Genomic DNA, 24739 nt, shown 5'->3' with positions numbered 1-24739 from the left:
ATAAATGTGATATACGGTCATTTAATAAAGTGATACAGAAAAACATCTTGTACAATATCAAATTCGGTTTCCATCGTGAGCCATGTTAATCCGATTCCCCATGGAACATATTGCATCAAATCTCCCAATCTGAATCTTTGACTGCTATAATTACACCGAAAATGTCTTCAGAAAGCATGGAGGTTGAAACTGTCGATCTTCTTCACCCAGAAATCTTGAGCAAGGAAGCATTGATTGACATTTTAAGGAAGGTGGGTATGATTATCAAGATATGGCGAAATGTTTCTTTTCACTTGAAGTTTCCTATCAAGCCTTTACTGTGCACTGTCCGTGCTTCGTGAGTAAATGTATCGACATGTGCCATACACTCCCGTACTAGGCTGAACAGTGAACTCAATCGGCGCAGTCCTCAATCCCTGATTCTCGCATTATTGGTTATTGACAGGTACTGTTTATGTGATTTTAGTAATATGCTCTCTTTTGAAAGTTGTTCACAGTTGGTCAATTTGCCCCGAGATAAAGCTGATAAAAACATCCCCCATTAAAACGTGTCTACGCAGTCGCATCACACGGTCCTACTAATTACTGCCCGTGACTGCCCGTAGCTGCCTGAGGACTGCCCGAGCACTGCCCGAGGAAAAAGTGGGCCAAATTTCGCACATTTTAACACTTGGCCAATAGGTTCAGTTTATATCATGCCCAGCCAACCAAAAATATCATTGATTTGGCGTTAACCTGATGTTTTCTCCGGCAGTTTTGGAACACGGAAAACGCCGGGCTTGAAGGACGTCGCAGGCTCGATAGTGAGATCATACCATTCAGTTCGAGAGGTGGCACAATAACCTCGCCGAGCGCGTACAGCCTGACAGCCTACCACCCCTTGCACTGAATGGTATGATCTCAACAAGCAAGATGGGGACGTCTTTCTAGTCGAAAGCCCGGCGTGTTTCGGGTTCTAAAACCGCTACAGAAAACACCAAATCAATGATATTTTTGGTTGGCTGGGCATGATTTAAGTTCAACCTATTGGCTTAGTGTTAAAATGGGCGAAATTTGGCCCACTTTTTCCTCGGGCAGTCCTCGGGCAGTTCTCGGGCAGCTACGGGCAGTCACGGGCAGTAATTAGTAGGACCCGCATCACATGCACACTATCGTAACACTGCATCATCACTTTGTAGGCCCTGTACAGAAATTAACCAGTTGAGGAGAGGGGGGTTGTCATCAATTTTCATCTAACAATTTGAGGAAGGGTCCTGTTATTTGTCCATAAATCGGGGGAGGGGGGTGTTCCACCTATTTTTGTGCAAGTAATCAGGGCAACTTATATTTTGAAATTCTGCAATGAAATATGAAATTATGAATTATCATACCAGTGTATAAATTTTCACAACAAATGAATATGCAAATAATTATATATTGTTATGTAAGTTGACCATATCTCTGATTTGCCAAATTGTAGACAACACTTTAATGTATGTGAGGACTGATGAGTTTACAGGGCTCGAAATTAGCAGTAGTCCCGTGTCCACAGACTACCAACTTTTCCCTGGGGCTACCAAAATCCATGAAATGGTAGCCCACACGGACTACTAAAGCCTGGGACATGAGTTCAGTCAGTACTAGGTATGCCATGTCCGGTCGGTCACTTTCGAAAGAGCTAAATGCAGTTAAACCCAGCTGAACACAGAAAGGTCAGACAATGACTTTGTTATGCAAATCATAAAGAAGATAATGACCAATTAAAACGCATTTTCATTGCATTTTGATCAAAATGTATCAATCACAATGACACTGAAATTATGCCTACTCCTGAGTACAGAAAGCCCATGGTCTATATTAGCCCTGCTACAGTATGTCTCACTTGCTGAGAAGGTCGTGGTCATTGTCTATCAAAATTTTCATACAATTCTGAAAATGAAAGGGGTTGTCAATAGGTCACCAAACTTTTGAGTATTACTACTGTTTGTCATGCCTGTCCTGTGGGTGTTAAAGGTGTGCAAGTATTCACATCAAATGACTGGCAAATTCACTTCATGAGTAGAATCTTGAAAAATGTTTTTTTCTTGTCTTGTTAATGAAAAAATATCCCTAAACTAACATATGCATGGGCTACCAGCCATTGTCACTGGGCTACCAACTTCAGAAAATGGTACCCCAAGTGGACTACCAGGGAAAAAAGTTAATTTCGAGCCCTGGTTTACAAGGTAAATATCACTGTATCACTCAAGAAGAAGAAACTTGTTGACATAAAAACAAGAATTACAAAGAGCCCCAATCAATCAATCAGCATGGTTTATATAGCGCCAAAATCCAACAATTCATCAAAAGTTACTCCTGGCCCTTTAAAGCATGTTACTGACACCATTCAACATATGAAGGGTTTCCATTGTATCATTAGAGCTGTATCACAGTCTATATAGGCATCAGTGGGGAGGGTATAAATCACTTTTTATTTCATAATCAATAAAAAGAAGATACACAAGAAACCCAGGTCCTCAGCCGAATATGAGAAAGGCAAAATGTTCCTCGGACTTGCAAGAGGCAGGGCAAACAAAACAATGCAATAACAATAAATAACATGATATAGAACATCTGGGCAAAAAAAAATTAACAAGGAGACATAACACACAAAGACAAAAAAACACATTGGCTAGAAATCAAAATTAAACAGAAAAGAGAAAAACCTGCGTAAAACAAAAGCAATTCTGTATAATACAGATGTACATGTGTTTGGGTTGGTAAATTTACATTATACAATTCTGTTTAGTAGTTGCACTTAACGTGTTATGAATTAACATTTTTGGAGGAAGACAAAATTGAAGACTCACAACATAATGGTTCATCTTTGGCATGAAATAGGCAATAGCTCGAGATAAGGCATAGTTTACCGATATCACATATCACGGTTTTATGCTGTTTACTTAATTTCAGTGCCTTAAGACGATATAGAAGTCTGAGTTTATTGTCTGTCTTTATTTGTCCTCTCGACTGGACTTCAAAACAAATGAGTTCAATTGAATAAACTTGAGCTTGTAAAGAGTTGACAAGATGTTAATGTTTCATGCATTTCTCATTGTGACGTCTCTCGATATTAAATTCAAATGGTACTGTCAGTTCAAAAATGATCATTCTTTTTACATTGCTGAACAAAATAACAAGATCAGGACAGTCAGGTGTACATAAAACATTGCGCAGGATGGTACCCTTTGTATGACCTGGTAAATCGGCATAAATAGATGATGTGTCCATAACTGATGACAAAGCACAAGTTTGAAAAATATAATTCAGAATATTATTATGTCGCCAAGTGTATCTATTCTGTAAGCATGGTCTTGCAGCCATTCAAAACATGATGAAGGGTTTCGGTATTACCGCAAAGTTTACACTTTGAGGAAATTTTCTTACCCCATCTATATAGATTATTGAACGTTGGAAGACAGTTAATGGCTGCTCTGACTGCAAAGCTGGGGATTTTTTTGGCATGCTTCTCCATGTAATGTTCCCATCTAATCACATGATTCCATCTAGGTGATTGCTGTCTATCACTTGCTCTTGTTCTTTGTTTGTCGCAGAGTAGAAGAAATTTGACCCTTCCTTGAAATTCAATAATATTTGACCAGAGTTGTGATGATACCATTTGAAAAACATATTATTTATCTTTCACAGAGGAGTGTACGGCTTGACAGACCTAAGGACATGAATAAAGATTCACTGGTGGAAATCTTCTACAGAACAGTGTTACCACTTCCACAGCGAGACTTTCGAGATAACAGGAGGGGTAAAATAATGGCAAAACTGAGACCCAAGAAACGAAAGATCAATGATCTTGAAAAATATGTCAAGAATTTGTCTTCACCAGAAGGAGTCTCACCATCTAAAAAGTATGTGATATTGCGTTTTACAACTCACAGAATAGATCTGTATATATTATAATGGGCATGCTGAAGAATGAAAGCATATTGATTTGCAATGCCTTAAAGTGTTTTGTCCTCAAGTGTTTACTTATTCGATATAATATTTGCTAGAGTAAAATTCATTTGTCAGTTTATAAGTATGTGAAGATTTCACACAAGAAGTTTGAATTTATAGTTTTTCCCCAATTACACAGTATAGTCAAACCTTAGTATAGTGGTCACACAAGGCACTAAGAAAAGATGACCACGTGGCCTATATGGAGATGGCCTACAATAGAGGACGGGTGTGGCCTTACTTTTGGTGTAGTTCTGTGCTTAGTTGTGAATTTAGGAAAAGATAACAACAATGAAAAAAATATATCAAAAGATCTTGAAAATCATGATCTTTCCACAGTAAAGCGCAACATTTGACATTCCCAATTTTGGAGCTCTAGCTTTTTCAATGATAACAGCATTCACACAGAATGATATTATTTTTAGTAAGTACTACATATGAGCATATATAAAAAATAATATTAAAGCTGTATGTCCAGCTCAACAAAAATTATAGATTTTTATCTTTGTAAATATGGCCTCTATTTGCTCACCATTTTGTGACATTTTGTACCCCTGTTACATTAGGAAGGGATATTTACAATATTGATACAATTTGAATTGATTTCAAATGCAAAGTAGTAATGTATTATAAGCAATTACGAACTAAATTTATTCTTGGGAAAAAAAAAATAGGGAAAGGCCAAATATTATGCCAAAAAATATTGGCAACGTACGTAACTATGTCTGTCCAACTCTATGCGAATTGATAATATGAGAACAATAAATATAGTGAAGGCTGTAAGCTGCAAAAAATCACTCATACATTGACTAACAATGAAATCTTCCACTATGTATCATTCTTTATTCTGTCTTTATTGAAGCTTTGGTTCTCTTGCAGTTAAAAATATTTCTGGAAGATGTCTGTCCACATGTTATGCGCGTTACCTCATTTCCAAAATCAAGATTTAAAAAAAATTCTTTTGGTATACATTGCTGAAATGTTGTCATTTGAGGGTGCCCTAAATTTCATGTATTATGGCGCAATTGAATATAAACCAATGGCCACCATTACTGAGAGCACCTGAATGGCAGGATGTCTGTCCTCCTTGTTACACGCGTTACCGGTGTTACGCGCGTGGAAGTAATTGTAGTTTAATTAAATACTGGATAGAATAATGTTAATTTGTTTTTTAGTGTGACAATTCTATCTGTATCAGAAAGTTACTGAAAGCTTTCTTTACAACTATTGATGCACCTCAGATGCCCATATCGTTTATGAAAATATTGGACAGAACTGATGATGTCTGTCCAATGTTACATACGTTACCCCATAGACAATACAGGGGTCTTCCCTCTGTTGTCTATATGATTATCCACAGAGCCAATTTATGACAATTCACTTCATAATTCTGAGGTATTTAACTTCGTCATGACATATACATATACAAATCAATCAAGTACATTCATTCAGATTGGAAAACACACAATTTGTGTATAAAGCCAATCCAGTGTCTGTCCATGTTACATACGTTGCCAGTTGCCATAACATTGCATCAGATATCCTCCTCTTCTGATAATATTTAAGATTAAAATATCTTCTGAAGTGTGTTTCTAGTTCTTTTAGACTAATGGGTTTCTTTCAAACTTGGCACAGGGATGACAATGGCATACATGTGATCAAATACAATACAATGTCATGTCTGTCCATGTTACACGCGTTACTGTTGCCGCGACAATTTGCCCTCTTCCTTAAACAAAGAAATTTTTATCTTAAAAAAATATTTTTAGATGACACACCTGTAGTACTGTCCACCCACTCACCTTTTAGATTCAGATTAATGAATTTAATTTTTGACCTTATTGTCACAAAGTGGTTGCACTTTACTGTGGAATGACTCAAATTTCTTTATTTATGCATTTGATTTATGAAAGATTCATGATATGGACTTTCAAAAAGAGTGAAGTGACAGTTCTTTAAGGGTGACCACTACGATGACTGTTTTGTCATACTGAGCACATACATAAGGAGAGTTACATGTATTGAATTTGTTCAACAGTTGCAACTGTTGTATTGTATCCCTACTGTATATTCCCATCTTCACAAACAAAGAAATGTTTAGCAGTTACACTTTCTTCCACCAAAGCTCCATTATTAAATATTTTGTTTGTATCCAAGACAGTAATTTTAAGTCTCAGCCTCAGAACAGTATAGTGATGACAAGCCTGAAATGTTCATCTGGCATACTTTGCCAAATTTCATGTTTTTAACTTGGTCAGCACAGTGTAGACATGTTAAAACTTAGATATGTGTTGATTCATAAATTGTGTTTCATTTGAATAGATCAGCATACAGTTTAGGGCCATGACAATAAGGAGCTCCAAGCTGACTTGTTCATAGACCATTGAGCAAAAATGATTTATTCAAATGCTTGTTGGTATATTATGTTCATTCTCTAATATCTACCTTGTTTGAATTATGTTGTGCAGCAGATTTGGGTTATTTTTGTATTTGATGTTTTTGTTTGTTCTGTGTTGCAGAAGGGCAAGTGGAGGAACCAGTGGTTTAATCACATCTGCAAGCATAAAATCAACTACTAGCCGGCTTAAACCTCCACCAATTGTCGTTCACAAAAATAAATCAGTTGTGAGACTAAATCCCAAAAAGGACTCAGATGTCAAATCAATTTCAAGTAGCAGTAGTAGCAATAGTAGTAGTAGTAACAATATTAGCAGCAGTAGTCCTACTGGCAAGACCATCATCAAACTCAGCAACAGTTCCAGTGGTTCAAAGAGTGATCATAAACCAGAAAGTAAAAAGGTTTCGCTGAAAAGACTATCCAGTGAAAAAATGAGTTCAGGATCTCAAACTGTTGAAAAGAAGAAAATCACTCTCAACAAATCACCGGCAGAGTCATCAGAAAAATCAAAAGCAGTAAGTACATTCACTTGTTATCTTTTGTTTATCCATATTTTCTTGGATTTTATACTCCATGTTGTCATTAAAATGTCCACAACCATTGCAACTTAACAGTGGATCACACTATCCATTTGTACTTCCTTACTACAGGAATATCACGGCCAATTCATATGTGATTGTCGTATCTCTTCCATGAGCTGTACCACTTTGCTGTTTTTAGCTCATATTTGGTTTTATAAATAAATACCAAAAAGAGCTTATATGATGAGTCTGAGTGGCGTCTGTATGTCTGTATATTTGTGGGTATGTGCGGATGTATGTCCGTCACACACAAAGGCTCCCATACCGCCAAAGCTACCGTCTCAATATTTGGTGTACAGGTAGATGCAGGGGTTGAGATGTGAATTTGTTCAAATGAACACATCTGTGTCAAAAATGTGCAAATGAGGTAAGAAAAAGGGAAATACTGCAAGTGTGCACGAGTGGTGGCAGTGAACTGAATCAGCCCACACATCTGAATAAGAGGATTTTGACCTTTAACCTATTTGTATGCAGGGTACCTCATTACAACTTCCCCGATGCTAACTTGACACCTATGAACGTCTGTTAATCAGATGCGAAAAGCGCCACCTGTATGCATTTCGCGGCGAAGTGTAAATGAAGTTAGTTTGCTCACAGTATTAGTTAATGAGGGGATTATTGACAATGAATTTTCTGGCCAGCATAATGGCAATGCGGACCTTGATATGCTCACCCTCAAGTCCTCAACACGATACGGACTATAGCTGACCCTTACCTCCATGGGTTGACCCATGGAGCTGGAAAAAGACGTCTCTTTCTTGGAGGAGGGACTGTCACCCGTTGATAAATCGATACCGGTTTTGGCCGTGCAATGCAAGAGTACATTGGCACCTGATTATGTGTACCTAGACGTGTATAAATCATCAGTGGTTTATACAGCGGTACGACGTATCGGTGTAAGCATGGAGCCAGATCCGTTTCTAGCTCCAAGGTGTAAGACTACGACTTTATTATAGACTGACTGCACCAGCGATGGTCCGCATCAAACAGTACTACAGAAGAAAATTTACACCGCAAATTTCCATGGACTTTTTTCCATTTTTTTGAAATCACATTATACCTGCACTTATCGTGAAGGCTCACTTCTCAGCCGTAAAACATTGGTTAAAGCATAACAGTGACGTGTGCATGTGCGCAATTTTACTGTTGATAAAGAGTGTCGATCGACCTTCCGTGAATGCTAAAACACTTCGCTGAGCCATAGACCCTCGAGGGTCTATGTCCGAGCATAGCATCAATAACTTGCAATGTAGTAAAGTAACATCCCCGGAAGATTTATTTTCTGACATTTTGATCCTGCATACCCTCTGCATGTTGACAAGCAATGAAGCTAACGAGCGTACTACTGTTCACCATATCCTTGCCCCGAAAACGACTACAAGGCAGATTATTTCAATTTTTCAAATTTCCGTGGGAGAGAGTGGATGTAATCAGATAATTTTCTGGAACTACCAGGCTATGATCACATCATCCAATCATTACCCGTTTTCCGAACGATCTCTTGATATTAATTTAGTGTGTCCTGATCAAAGTTTCACTTCATTACAATGCTGAACTTCTTTCGAGAAACTTAGAAATAAAGATCGATTATTTTTACTATGTGTACACACCAACGAGATGCTATTGTTTAGCAGGAGCGGAGATTAAACCCAGTGGGTCACGGATGCCTTCTAATCTGAATAAAACGTACGGTATCTTTAGAGCAGCAGTGTTTCACCATGAAGGCGCGACTTTGCACAATTTTTAAATGTCGGATATTTACTATCTAGTATCGAAGTTTGACGATTTCGGGACAAATATCGATACTAGACGATACTAGAATGAACTGCGGTTGTCCCATGGGAAGCCGCGTCTGTGAAATCAACGATATTTAGGATACCCGATATTTTTTCGGCGATTTGGGGACTCTAATATCGATATTAGAATATACTAGAATTACTTTTCCTGTGCCTCGTCGCGCTGGATCTGTGAAATCTTCGATATTTACCCGATATTTATCGGCGATTTGGGGACTCTAACATCGATACCAGACGATACTAGAATGACTTACCTCGTGCCTCGGCACGCCAGATCTGTGAAATCTCTGATATGTACCCGATATTTATCGGCGATTTGGTGACTCTAAATAGCGATACTAGACGATACTAGAACTACTTGCCTTGTGTCTCAGCACGCCGGATCTGTGAAATCTCCGATATTTACACAATATTTATCGGCGATTTCGGGATATCGATACTAGACGATACTAGATTCAGTCAAATCGCGCGTAAATATCCGATATATATCGGAGATTTCACCACCTCACAGTTCTGGCCAAACCCGACATCCAAGGATTGACTCTAGCTTCGATAGTAGACGATACTAGATTCAGTAAAATGGCAAGTAAATATCCGATATATATCGGAGATTTCACCACCTTACAGTTCTGGTCAAACCCGACTTCCAAGGACTGACTCTAGCTTCGATACTAGACGATACTAGATTCAGTAAAATGGCGCGCAAATATCCGATATATATAGGAGATTTCACCGCCTCACAGTTCTGGCCAAACCCGACTTCCAAGGACTGACTTTAGCTTCGATACTAGACGATACTAGATTCAGTAAATCGCGCGTAAATATCCGATATATATCGGAGATTTCAGCCCTTAATAGATCTGGCTAAGCCAATCTAATTTCGATATTGTATAGTCTAGTAGCCGTAAATATCGGATATCATATAAAAGTGAAATGTCTGCTTGTCCTCTGTTTCACACAAACGAGATCGTTTTTGTCCGACAACGGAAGTTGACCGGGCAATACATTTCGCAATCCAGTTTCTTCCAGTGATTGTCATTTGAAGTGTTTTTTTCACAAAGGAACAAGCTATAAAACTTCTCGACCAGTATTTTCCATTAGCATAAATAATAAAAACAGACAGACAAATAGCTAGATAGATAGATCATGTGGTATATTCATCCCTTTAAAAAATTCAGCGATGGCCACAAAACTGTTTCAGCTTAGTCATTTTGAAGGCATGTCTGCAGTAACATATAGGATGGGGATTGCGATATTGGCGTTGGTTGCCTTTCAACGACAACTCGCAGTGAGAGCTATCCTTGTTTTCGTGAAAATTGTCTTCCTTCAGTGACTGTAACTCTCACTGTGTTTTTATCTTAGGGGCCCGGACTTTTCAAACATAATGTGTACCACCGGTAAATTGCAGTTTGTAAGCTCTGTTCAAAAAGGAACGCAGTCCTCGCTTCTAGCGTTTATGCGGCTTAGGCTGGCATAATTATGTTTATCTAATTTGAATAGAAAAGGCTAACAACGTAAAAGCGAGTTCTGTAAAAAACATGCGAATCACTACCAGGTGAATAATTTCGACACCTTTTCATGCTCCATGAATCCATCATGAATGTCCATCAAATGTTGTTTCAACAAATTTTGCAATGTTTTGATGCATTATTTAGACAAAACATGATCTAACCTTTCGCCAAGGGCATTTGGCGAGAGATAAGTAGCATGGACCACGTGATCCACTGCCGTCCGCAGATAGGATTCAAAATTATGGTGAAGTCACCGTGGTTTAATGACCAGCTCGTAAATACCGTAGTCATGAGCGTTCATCTCACACTTTACACCCTTTGATGCAGCAAATACTGAGTCCGAATCACCACAAATTCAAGTAAATCAAAGTCCGAACCGAAAACCTTTATCTACGACTGAAACTTAACATCATTCCGTTCGAGGCCCGCTGCCCCCTTATTATCACCGGCATAAAAAAATCGGCGTCATCAAGGGACTCTCAATTTTGTATTTTTATATTTTTGGATTCGCATGTAGCTTTACCTACAGTTGGCTATTTAAAAATTGCATTCGTTCTCCACTGCTTGATGTAAGTGTTCTGCTGGGAGTGTTTGAAGACTGTGAGACAAACACAATTATCGCCTGTGTTGTTTAATTTTCATTACGATTTTCTTCTGACGGAAGTCCTTGTCTGATTCAAAACGTTTGATATAACGATTGTGACTGGCGAGGCTACATCAGGATGCAATGCACTCGAGTCCGAATACATAGACAGTGTCTCTGTTTTTTCTTGTGAGGTGGGATAAGGTAAGGTATACAGCTGCCGCTATGTCGTCATAAGTACGGACCGAAAGAAAGTAGGAGTTATACTTGTAAAATATGAACTTTAGTAGCAGTCAAGTCTACAAGCTATAGAAGTCGAGCGAAGTCTGCACGCCACGGTCATTCCACTCGCTTTTGTGGAGTGGCCGTGCTTACGTCGTTCGACCATTTTCAGCTTTTGTGCTAGGTGTTAGTACAATGAAGTGTACCGATGTCGCATCGCAATTGCCATGTGGTGTCAGAATTCGAAAATACCACGAAACCATAGTCCCTTGTAGAGGGACTGTGACGAAAATAATATTCAATCAAACTTTACAGGAGAAATAGTCGCGGTTCCACACATTGCCTTGCATGCAAATGCTGTTCGAGTCGTTTGATTTTGGTATTATCGATGTGTACGTGATTCACACCTCCGACCGGCTTAGCATATTAACTAACCCCGAAATTTCGGGGTTGCATACATGGCTAGTTAGCATCGGCGAAGTTGTAATGTATTTACATGTTTGGGAGGGGTAGCAGTAACTGAAACAGCTAATTGGTCATTTCCTGTCATTGTTTATGAACAGTGACATATTAACAGATCTGCTGAAACCATGGATGTCTATTTGTACATCTGTATTTGTACATTTTGTACATCCATGGTTGAAAGATTCTCCGCTATGCATGTTTCTAAAGTTGACCTTCAGTACCTAAAGTTTCAGACCTTATTTACTTTTGTCATTCTTAATTTTCTAGTTTAAACATTTCTTGTTGTTTTTCTGATTGTACAATGCAGAAATTGTCATAACATCAACGTATAATTTTCCTGCACTGAACAGATAGAAACAACACTTATTGTTGATCTTTAGTATGTACCAATTCTGATCAAATTTGAGCGACACCGTATAATTGCGGTATTTTTTATGTTTTTAGTCTTTCGAAGTGCTTACCATTCCAAACATGCAATTCAAACATGACAATTTACAAAGGAGGGTCCTTACAGATATGTTGCATGAAATGTAGACTGCAAATGAGTGAAAGCCCATAAGTTGTGATTTTACAGAACTTCAATACTCATGGAAAACCTCTGCTGACTGTTGTTTCTTAGAAGTTAGATCCTACCCATCGGACATGAGTGTTCCTTTGTTCATGTATGCTTATCAGGCAAACAGCAGTATCTGGTTGATATGATATCTATTAAAAACATTCTTCTATAAATATGTCTTCTGGCTGTAACTGCATAAAATAGCAAAAAGTCTCCAGTTATCAATGCAAAGTTATGGTTGATGATGGCCTTACAGATTTAAACTATGAGTCACAACAAACAAGTTCATGATTATTAGTTTACTATAAGTGAAACTGATTTATTGTTTACCATATTTACATTTCAGGATGCCAAAAATAGCACATCACCATCATCATCATCAGATAGCTCACCTACAAAGAAGAAACAAATTAAAAGAATCAGTTGGCCATAGATGAACCATACTATAGAAATGAGCACCAGATAAATATCCAATGACATGGGTTCATTTCAGTCACAAAATGGCTCCAGACAGACAGCTGTACCCAATGTCCTGTGACATCCAGTCCCATGCTGTGGATGAACAGTCACTGTTGTACCTACATGTGTCTGAAATGGATGTGATGATCTGGAAGTTACATCTGAAACCCCACAGGTCACATCACAAGGCTATATATTACCTAGGAAAACTTTTAACATCATTGTTAGGAAATTGACATACTATTGAACGAAGCAGTAAAGATATGCTACTTGTACAACTCAAGCGTATATGCCACATGGTACACTTTGAGATATACTGCTGTGTCAGTGGAGTTGAGTCTGTAGATATGTCAGTCCCTCTAATGAAGGCCAATGGATTTGTATAATGCCCAGAGTAAAGTCACAGAATTTCTAGCCTCCTCAGTGCTCACCAAACATGAATATTTGGCGATTTGCATTCTCATCAGGAAGTCATTGTCACTGAATCTGATCTCCGATGACTTGTATAATTGGCACTTCATTCACCTGTCTTCCTGTAAGGGAGAAATTACAAGCTTGAAAATGTGGAAACTTCTTTTTCAATTTCTTTTTAATTCTGTGAATAATTTTTATTTGTTGTTTGTTTTGCCCAGAAACAGTACTGTGTCCTTATTTGAAGAGAGTGTAAAGTTAACCAGTAATCATGGTCATTATTCGTTATGCATTTTCATGATATAAGATTGGTTGTCAAATCATTTTGAAGCAATTAACCTGTCTTGTCATAATAGGTTATAAATTTTATCCACATTGGCTGATTCATTAACACACACTCAAATCCAGGTTTGAAACTAAAAAGAATTTGAAAACTCAGCTGGTCATTAAAGGAAGACCACTTCAGTGATTGTTATATTTACAAGCAACATAACTTTGGTAGTTTACAAATTATACAAAATATTGGTTGATATACTTGCATCTTAAATAACTGAATATTCAAAATTTGGGTCAATTCGTAGTTGACCCTTTCTCTTCTGAATTTTCATCAAACAATTTTTTTACTTGCTTAGGCTAAGCCATACACCAGAAATGGGTGGCAGCCTTAATCACCTTGATGACTAGTGAATCTTCCTTGCAATGACAGGAAAACTGTGAAATTCTGTGACTTGTGTTTATTTGGATATAGCAAATTCATTTTCTGTTTTTCTTTTACTGCCAGAGACACATGAAAAGGAAATGTTATTTCATCTCACAAGATGATAAATAAAGTGCAAAGGAGCCATCTTTACATAAACTCTCTTCTGATTAGATAAGGTGATTACTGATGTCATTATTTGATAGTTCCTAGCAGCCTGAAATGCTCATTCTGTTATTTATTAATTTCTGTTTCTATATTTGAACACGGTTAGCCTATCTCAGCCTATTTGCCTTAAGGAAACTGTACCTTTTTTTTGAGAAAAACATGACATTACTTCAAAACATGATGTGTATGTTAATTTTGTTGCACAACATCATCACACACTGTACAAAAAAGTTGAAGAGGTTGCATGTGATATCAGGAATGGAAATCAAGTTTCTTTAATATGTTACTTACCGGTAAGAACTGAACATGTTGTTCAAAATATCTCGAGTACAGGGCATTCCTTTGAAATACTCTTTTTATGCTCCTTTTTTGTAGAAAATTTTCCATTTCTTATATCTTGCACTTGTCAGTCTGCAATTCTGAGTATTGAACTTTGTGTGAATCAATTGCTGTTAACTGCGAAAATTCTAAGGACTTTGTTACAAAGCTCAACCTATCATGTAACCTCTTCAACGCAAATTCACTGCAGTATAAGGTGATAATCACAGAAATCAATCAAAATATATTATTTTGAATATTGGAAATTGCAATATGGTTTGATTCCTTGTGTGTGTCTATTGATGAAATGCAACCACAGGAATCATAATATGCAAATATTTACTGGTTACCATGGCATCTTAGCTAGTAAGTCTTGTTAAAACCTAAGTACATCATGTCCTACTGTTTCAATAAAATAAATTCAGGTTGTAACAAAGGACAGCCTTGTCTGGTGACAGTTTATACCGTAAATTCTGTAGTTCAGTGTGTTAAGTTCTAAACCAGAGGAGTTTCAACTCTTGGTAAATGATAGGCAACATAATCAATACAATCTTTAATAGGATACAGCAGTCTCTCCTAGACATACAAAAAATGTTGTTCATGTGACTTCCTGGCAAAGCAACAGAGATGACAAATGGGTTTTTTATGAATCATATTTGATAATTTTATGACCAATTGAAAATGAAACTGAGCATAGTAAATTTCTATTATCAGATATCAACAAATACTGAATGTTGTTTTCACTGAATTTATTCACTTTGTAATAAAAACAAGAAAATAGTTGCTGAAGTGTTTGATTCGAGTGATATGTAGCTGCTTTTTGATTATATTTTTTTCAACTGCATCTAGTTTCATGGTCAGCTTGCCCAACCCATTTACCATCATAGTTTGAATCCCACTCCATTGATGTATGGGAGAACTGGACTGCTACAGAGTGTAATGGGATCAAAGATTGAGCATTTCGTTGACTGTCAACTGCATTTGTTGCCTTTGCTTGGTTTATGGAACATTGACAAGTCTGTGTAGATCATTCTCCAGTCTTTGGCTGTCTGCTTTAGGTGAATTAGTATCATTCATAATCATACAATGGCACGTGATACACAGTCAGTATTTTAGGCAAAGAACGCGCAAGGAAATGTGGACAATCTGAGCATTTGGAAATGACTGGTATGAAGCTTGTTAACACTCCCTGTACACATAATGCACATCATATACTCATGTACATCATAGGGTAAGAAGGCGTTATCAGTCACAGCAAGAGTGTAAAAAAGTAATAAATTTATCATTATGAATACTTCATAAAAATTTATATTTCTGTCATTATTGTATACTTCCAAAAGAATCCTACTGCACTTGAATCCTGAATGATGATTAGTTTTCACGCCAATTCACACAGTTGTACTACAAAACCTGTTATAACATATTTATGATTACGTATATTCTTAATAAAAAAATTATGTTTCTGTCATTATTGCCGTACAGTTACAAAAGTACCCTACAGCACTCGAATCCTGAATAATGATCAGTATTTATGCCAAATTCACACAGTTGTAGCACAGACCCTCAAATAATAGTTGCAGCAGCAGCATTGCGCAGTAAGTTACTTGATGTGCAGTCACAGCACTGCCTTGGCAAACTCTCTGACCATCCAAGGAGTGCACAGGCCTTCCTTGCTGCTTGCAACATGTAAAGCCTGGACCATTGCGTATGATGCATCGTTGAGAGTTCAGGCCATTTGCAAAGCATTCCCACTCAACCAGCAACGTATCTGATTTGCATAGATTCAAAATTGACCGTCTCACTTTCAGAATGTTTGTGAGGGTGGATTTATGATTAGCATATATAAAGTACGGTATGCTGACATCATTGACAAAACGGCCTATAACTCCTGAATTGGGACATACTGCACAACATAACTCAACATCACTCTGATAAATATTGTTGTTATAGTAATTTTCATATCTTATTCATACTATTTTAAATAAATCTAATACTGTTTTATTTTCAAAAAATTGAACATTTGTCAGCGTTTACAGTTCACACAATATTAAGACGACACACTCAACATCAGGAATCCCCCAGATGCGATACGGACTTTGCCCTTAAAAACGGCCTGTTGACTTTTCTCTCCACAACCCCTTTCACCAGTCCAATCGGAGTCAATTTTGACCGTTAGAGGAAAAGTGGGTAAAATAAAGGTTTTTGTTTAATTGCGCTTGATTTAAAGCCTGTATAACCGCCAATGCTTCTACTTATGGTTCTACTTATTTTACAAATCTGTTGACTTAACGACACCCTTGGTTGGCATTATGACCATAGGGGGTCCAATCTCCGATGATGACGATGATGATGATTAAATATTTAAAAATGAAGATAAATAAACATATATTTGGACTCAGTAAATTTGTTGTTATTGTTGTTGTTATTGTTGTTGTCGTTGTTGATACTATTTGCAGAAAAGAACAAAGTATGCGCTGCAAATTTCAACACAGCCTAACTATACATGTGCGTCGCAAATTCAATACAGCCTAACTATACATGTGCGTTGCAAATTCAATACAGCCTAACTATACATGTGCGTTGCTGCCTAACTATACATGTGCGTTGCAAATTCAATACAGCCTAACTATACATGTGCGTTGCTGCCTAACTATACATGTGCGTTGCAAATTCAATACAGCCTAACATTACCAAGGGGTGTCACTTCATTGCCACACACTTTTGACCCTACGTCGAATTTTAACCGATTTCGATGCATGCTAGGTGCGTTTTTGGCGATCGAAAAAAAGTGTGTGGCAATGAAGTGACACCCCTTGGGTAATGTTAGGCTGTATTGAATTTGCAACGCACATGTATAGTTAGGCAGCAACGCACATGTATAGTTAGGCTGTATTGAATTTGCAACGCACATGTATAGTTAGGCAGTAACGCACATGTATAGTTAGGCTGTATTGAATTTGCAACGCACATGTATAGTTAGGCTGTATTGAATTTGCGACGCACATGTATAGTTAGGCTGTGTTGAAATTTGCAGCGCATACTTTGTTCTTTTCTGCAAATAGTATCAACAACGACAACAACAATAACAACAACAATAACAACAAATTTACTGAGTCCAAATATATGTTTATTTATCTTCATTTTTAAATATTTAATCATCATCATCGTCATCATCGGAGATTGGACCCCCTATGGTGCAGACGGAATATTACTTGACAAGTGGGGATAATTTATGATTTCAAAATCGAAATCATCCCTTTTGTCATACAGCTTAGTGTGTAGCCCATTAGTATCCACTTGTAGGAACAGGTCAAGATATGAAGAAGAGTTCCTACCCTGTGTTGTTTCTTTGATTTCCAACTCACCAGGGTAAATATGATGTAAGTAATTTGATGTGTCTGGATTGTCTAGACTAATCAGATCATCGATATGTCTGTGCTTGTTGTTAAAACGCCTTGCAAGTTTTTTAGACCCTGCTTTGTAGAGAGATTGTAGGAACTCTGCACCATAATAATGCAGCATATCTAACTCTTCCTAAAGTATCGGAGATTGGTTCATGGTGGATCATAATGACAAATGATTTTCAAACAGTTTACAAAGACAAAGTCGTCACTTAACAGAGAAAAGGGGCAAAGGAAGGGGACGCTACATGTATTGCCTACACAACAAGCCTTACAAAGAATGACCCTTCCTTGAACTTCTTTGACACCCAGTCAACGATGGTATTGTCAACATCTGTTTATGAAATTTGCATATGCATTGTTTCACAAACTATGAATTGATTTGATCTATATAGAAACAGTTTTTGAATTCAGGAGAATATTTCTCTTCTTTGTTTTGGCGCTTTCACTTCTTGACACCAGTAAAACCATTTTTCAAAATTCGAATACAGTGAGCTAGTTGTTTAGTTTCTTTTCAATTCTGCTGTACAAGTTCTACGTAGGCACAACCTCTGGTTAAGTCTAATCATCGAAATTAATTTGATAGTCGATGCCACCATGTTTAATATATTCAAATAATTGGATGTAATAATGGAAACTGTTGTTACATCAACATTGAACCGGAAAATATCTTGTTATTGCAAATTTCATGCTAATGGTTTCCTTAACCCTCAAGTAGAGATACGTATGATTATGTCCTGTTATAATTTTCTGATATAATAGCATTATTTGGCTAAAATATTTCCTAAAAAATATAGCGTTATGCTAAATAACTTAATTATGTTGGCCATGAGACATAAACTCCGTGGAATTTTGCGAGTAACTAAGCTTATGTACTAACCATTGAGATTCGTGGATCATCAACCCTCCCCTCCCCGGCTACAAATTATGATTTTCCCTCACAAGTGTCTTTGATACACATTATCTCGAAACTTGGTCAAAAAGGCCTGGACGGGGTCAATTTTGAGGTAAAGACAAACGATCAGCAAAATGTTGATTTTTCAAAATTCAAGGTGGGATGGAAAGCCTACACAACACCTCACCAACTTTGGCTTACTTTTACTCCCATGCCTGGCACTATATATGTGATCCAGAAATGTCGTCTTCCGAGATTTCTTTTACAAAGTTGACCAAATTTGATTTTTTTACAGCAAAATTTGACCAAAATATCCAGCCGCTGGTGGCGCATTTCCACGCCAGCGCATAAATTAATATACAGGCAGTGGCCTTCACAAAACCACCGGCGGGTACAAACAGTTACCATTCGATCTTCAAATTCTATGGGATGCTTTCAAATGGGAGACGCATTATTTTACAAAATGGGTATTATTAATTATTACTAATATGAAGACAAGCACATATTGTCTTATTCTTTTGGCAGAAACTAATGTTTGGGATTTGAAATGAAGGTGTATGTGTTATATTTACCACAACGTCACGTGACTTTCACTTGATTTGGCTAGTCAGTTTCGTTACAATTACGTGATATCCGTTGTACTTTAACATAAGCAGGAATTTTGCAATGTTGTCTCAGAACTTATATTCGAAACCTTATATCTTCCCTGTTCGAATGCTTCCCCATTGTTGCAATTTATCTGATCAGTAGGAGAATTGACAGCTATCTCCGATAACTCAACTATCCGGACAAACCTATATTCATAATAGATAAACAACCAAGGCTGACATGTAGGTTGTCACATTCTATTATAATGGTATCCTTGAATGAACACAGACCGCATCTTTTATGAAAACGGTATAGACTCCATACTTGTAAAGGTTCCAATGCATGATGAAAAAATTCATGCCTTTGTACTGGGCTGTCGGTTTCTAATGTAGTATCTCCTTGTGCAAAGCTCCCTCCGAGACAACGTCTGCATACAGAGGCACTCCGTAAGCGAGGAGGGGTTCTAGACTAGCATAGTACATTATGATGGGGAGTGCTTACCTCGTCGGTGTTTTCTTCGCGTTCACCAGGCTACATTTTAGTTGAGTGTGAAGAATCTCGCAAGTTTACTGACTTTGAGATAACATTTTCCCCGTCAAGTGAACGCCTGTTCTAAAATTTATATTTAGCAATAGCGACGCCAAAGATATTTCTCATTCTAAGACGGATTGATTAAGTTAAGTTTTCAGTCACACAGATTTTGACATAAAAAAGTATATTTCATCAATTTGAAAGGGAAATTTCGAAAGACGACATTTCTAGATCGGTGCCATCACGTAAAAGTACATGTGGACCTTGAGAAAAATAATGCACCATATCTAACTCTTCCTAAAGTATCGGAGATTGGTTCATGGTGGATCACAATGACAAACGATTTTCAAACTGTTTACAAAGACGTAAAGTCGTCACTTTACATAGACAAAGGGCAAAGGAAGGGGACGCTACATGTATTGCCTACGCAACAAGCCTTACAAAGAATGACCCTTCCTTGAACTTCTTTGACACCCAGTCAACGATGGTATTGTGAACATCTGTTTATGAAATTTGCATATGCATTGTTTCACAAATTATGAATTGATTTGACCTATATAGAAAGAGTTTTTGAATTCAGGACAATATTTCTCTTCTTTGTTTTGGCGCTTTCACTTCTTGACACCGTACCAGTAAAACAATTTTTCAAATTACGAATAGAGTGAGCTTGTTGTTTAGGTTCTTTGCAATTCTGCTGTACAAGTTCTACGTAGGCACAACCTCGGTTAAGTCTAATCATCAAAATTAATTTGATAGTCGATATCACCATGTTTAATATATTTAAATAATTGGATGTAATACTGGAAACTGTTGTTACATATTGAACCGGAAAATATCTTGTTATTGCAAATTTTATGCTAATGGTTTCCTTAACCTTTAAGTAGAGATACGTATGATTATGTCCTGTTATAATTTTCTGATATAATAGCATTATTTGGCTAAAATATTTCCTAAAAAATATAGCGTAATGCTAAATAACTTAATTATGTTGGCCATGAGACATGAACTCCGCGGAATTTTGCGAGTAACTAAGCTTATGTACTAACCATTGAGATTCGTGGATCATCAACCCTCCCCTCCCCGGCTACAAATTATGATTTTCCCTCACAAGTGTCTTTGATACACATTATCTCGAAACTTGGTCAGAAAGGCCTGGACTGGGTCAATTTTGAGGTAAAGACAAACGATCAGCAAAATGTTGATTTTTCAAAATTCAAGGTGGGATGTAAAGCTTACACAGCACCTCACCAACTTTGACTTTCTTTTACTCCCATGCCTGACACTATATATGTGATCGTGTAATGTCGTCTCTCGATATTTCTTTTACAAAGTTGACGAAATTTGATTTTTTTACAGCAAAATTTGACCAAAATATCCAGCCGCTGGTGGCGCATTTCCGAGCCAGCGCATAAATTAATATACAGGCAGTGGCCTTCACAAAACCACCGGCGGGTACAAACAGTTACCATTCGATCTTCAAATTTTATGGGATGCTTTCAAATGGGCGACGCATTATTTGTACAAAATGGGTATTATTAACTATTACTAATACGAACACCAGCACATATTGTCTTATTCTTTTGGCAGAAACTAATGTTTGTGATTTGAAATGAAGGTGTATGTGTTATATTTACCACAACGTCACGTGACTTTCACTTGATTTGGCTAGTCAGTTTCGTTACAATTACGCGATATCCGTTGTACTTTAACATAAGCAGGAATTTTGCAATGTTGTCTCAGAACTTATATTCGAAACCTTATATCTTCCCTGTTCGAATGCTTCCCCATTGTTGCAATTTATCTGATCAGTAGGAGAATTGACAGCTATCTCCGATAACTCAACTATCCGGACAAACCTATATTCATAATAGATAAACAACCAAGGCTGACATGTAGGTTGTCACATTCTATTATAATGGTAAAGAATCGTTATTGCGATCCTTGAATGAACACAGACAGCATCTTTTATGAAAACGGTATAGACTCCATACTTGTAAAGGTTTCAATGCATGATGAAAAAATTCATGCCTTTGTACTGGGCTGTCGGTTTCTAATGTAGTATCTCCTTGAGCAAAGCTCCCTCCGAGACAACGTCTGCATACAGAGGCACTCCGTAAGCGAGGAGGGGTCCTAGACTAGCATAGTAGATGATGATGGGGAGTGATTACCTCCTCGGTGTTTTGTTCGCGTTCACCAGGCTACATTTTAGTTGAGTGTGAAGAATCTCGCAAGTGCACTGATTTTGAGATAACATTTTCCCCGTCAAGTGAACGTCCGTTGTATATTTAGCGATAGGGACGCCACAGATATTTCTCATTCTAAGACGGATCGATTGAAGTTAAGTTTTCATTCACACAGATTTTGACATAAAAAAGTAATCTTTCATCAATTTTGAAAGGGAAATTTCGAAAGACGACATTTCTAGATCGGTGCCATCACGTAAAAGTACATGTGGACCTTGAGAAAAATAATGCACCATATCTAACCCTTCCTAAAGTATCGGAGATTGGTTCATGGTGGATCATAATGACAAATGATTTTCAAACAGTTTACAAAGACAAAGTCGTCACTTTACATAGAAAAGGGGCAAAGGAAGGGGACGCTACATGTATTGCCTACGCAACAAGCCTAACAAAGAATGACCCTTCCTTGAACTTCTTTGACACCAAGTCAACGATGGTATTGTGAACATCTGTTTATGAAATTTGCATATGCATTGTTTCACAAACTATGAATTGATTTGATCTGAAAAGAAACAGTTTTTGAATTCAGGACGATATTTCTCTTCTTTGTTTTGGCGCTTTCACTTCTTGACACCAGTAAAACAATTTTTCAAATTACGAATACAGTGAGCTGGTTGTGTAACTTCTTTGCAATTCTGCTGTACAAGTTCTACATACGCACAACCTCTGGTTAAGTCTAATCATCGAAATTAATTTGATAGTCGATGTCACCATGTTTAATATATTCAAATAATTGGATGTAATACTGTCAACTGTTGTTACATCCACAATGAACCGGAAAATATCTTGTTATTGCAAAGTTATGGCTAACGGTTTCCTTAACCTTCAAGTAGAGATACGTATGATTATGTCCTGTTATAATTTTCTGATATAATAGCGCTATTTGGCTAAATATTTCCTAAAAAATATAGCGTAAAGCTAAATAACTTAATTATGTTGGCCATGAGACATAAACTCCGTGGAATTTTGCGAGTAACTAAGCTTATGTACTAACCATTGAGATTTGTGGATCATCAACCCCCCCCCCCCCACACACACACCGATATAAATAGGTAAGTATGAATTCTGAGAGAGAGAGAGAGAGAGAGAGAGAGAGAGAGAGAGAGAGAGAGAGAGAGAGAGTGAGAGAGAGATATTCTAGGCAAACATCCGAAGTTTTGATGACGTCAACTTAATCAATGTTTAATTGCTGATTTCACGATTGTTTCGTCTTTGATAACAACGGACTCATTGTCTGACAAATTATATCGTCAGGTATCTCACCTGACAAAGCAGACTCATTATCTGAAAAATTATATCATCTTGCTTCTCTCCTGACAACGCAGTCTTTTACTCGGAAAACGCAAACAGAGAATGGTAATAACAGGTAAGGTCAAAAAAAATAGTTTGTTTCTCATCCTAGGCATCTTGCAAAAATGATGCGGTGACGCGTTTTTTTTTTTGCTGCTACTTTTTTTTATTCAACCATCAACAACAACGCGCTTACAACATAAGAACATAGGAATGCATGCAGAGATAAATGCACAGCAAATTTTTAGCATATCAACAGTGCTGCTTTTTTACTATTAGTGCAGAATGCAGTTTTGATTGCTTTCAATGACATAGTGTACAGTTCTGAATGGAATGTTACAGCACTGTGTCAATGTTCTGTCTAGTTCAGTTTTGTATATCATAAAATATTTGTGTTGCTTTGGTATGATCTGAACGGTTTAATTTGTTCTTAGTTTTGTTTGTTTTTTTCATTTTTTTTTTGGTTCCCTCTTGAGATGCAAAAAAAAAAGGTTGGCGCGGCGGGTCTACATTGACGCGCGCGGGGATGAGAAACAAACTATTAATTATTTTTTTTTTTGGCCTAAAACAGGTCATTCTGTGAAGGCTAACATGACGATCGCCCTCATTAGTCGATCCTATTTTATTTTTTGTTTTTTTATGCCATCCAGCTGCCGACATAATTAGACAAGTAGAAAACGTGAAACTTCCTTCCTCCATGTGTATATCATGCTAAATATTTTCTTTCTCCTCTCTCCTTGTTTCCAAGTCTACTAGGAACAACATGTTGAATCCATGTGCTTAGCAATAGTGCCGTTAAGTGTTAACAACAGAGAATGTAACTTGTGAGTTCGACAAAATTATAACGGCAGACTATTTATAAGTATATATATTATATAGGTCGTACAATTCACAATGGGCTACTAATAAAAATTTTACATAATATTTATTGCACTTTCAGTTGATCAATACGCTGTATTAGTGCCATTGTATTGTAGATTTTACAGAGACTGGTTCATCATCTTCTCAGCTTTTTAATAACCTCACATGCGCCAAAGATCGTTTATACAATTTTCAATGCTGCATCTTGTGCAATTAAACAGATGCTAATATTCTACTATTGCCTTGAAATTTTGACCAGATGACCTATTATGACCATTTCTGTGCGTTTATGGCCGACCATTTTGACGGTACGAGATTGAATGCCACCCCATTCTCTAATACCGGAACGGTTCATTAGCTGCTCGCTTGCATCGTCTCGTTATATTTTTGTCATCTTTGAGCATGGTTTGCGGAGTATTACCTTTTTGATCATTTACTTCAAAACAAGATCATTAATGTCATTCTAACCATCTAATAAACCTATTCCTGCTTTTTATCATGCTATGAACCTCTGTGTCTAGAACCACTCTGTCGTCTCGTCTTGATGTATGGTATCCCAAATTGTTTGATGTAATACTAAAACTACGGAGCGGTTCCAGACAACGTTTACTGTCAGTCAATGTTATTTATATTGGCAAATGGACAACTGTAACCCGATTGAAGTTTGCAATTAAACTAAGTGATGTATTTGTCATTTATTTTCTTTTTTTACTTATTCGTATTAACGATTTCTTTTTTATTCTCTTCACTCTGACTTGCTGAAACTACATTGAATGATAAACTTGATATACAAATT

General features: G+C 37.2%; 1 protein-coding gene across 1 annotated transcript; it reads left to right on the top strand.

Moving 5' to 3' along the window:
* Window positions 1-78: 78 nt before the first annotated feature.
* Window positions 79-14573, top strand: LOC139141760 (ashwin-like). Its single transcript, XM_070711403.1, has 4 exons — window positions 79-251; window positions 3667-3881; window positions 6489-6882; window positions 12428-14573. The coding sequence occupies exons 1-4, from the start codon at window positions 162-164 to the stop codon at window positions 12512-12514; spliced, it is 786 nt and encodes a 261-aa protein (XP_070567504.1). The 5' UTR covers window positions 79-161; the 3' UTR covers window positions 12515-14573.
* The last annotated feature ends 10166 nt before the right edge of the window (window positions 14574-24739 follow it).

This window comes from Ptychodera flava, chromosome 10 (assembly GCF_041260155.1).
Source record: "Ptychodera flava strain L36383 chromosome 10, AS_Pfla_20210202, whole genome shotgun sequence".
Classification (NCBI taxonomy): Eukaryota; Metazoa; Hemichordata; class Enteropneusta; family Ptychoderidae; genus Ptychodera; species Ptychodera flava.
This window is presented reverse-complemented; position numbering and strand designations above follow the sequence as displayed.

What these genes read in the sequence shown, in the direction of transcription:
- LOC139141760 (XM_070711403.1), top strand. Translation starts at nt 162, where the DNA reads ATGTCTTCAGAAAGCATGGAGGTTGAAACTGTCGATCTTCTTCACCCA. An exon ending in GGAGTCTCACCATCTAAAAA is followed by an intron (nt 3,882 to 6,488) that starts GTATGTGATATT and finishes TCTGTGTTGCAG; the next exon opens with AAGGGCAAGTGGAGGAACCA. An exon ending in CATCAGAAAAATCAAAAGCA is followed by an intron (nt 6,883 to 12,427) that starts GTAAGTACATTC and finishes TTTACATTTCAG; the next exon opens with GATGCCAAAAATAGCACATC.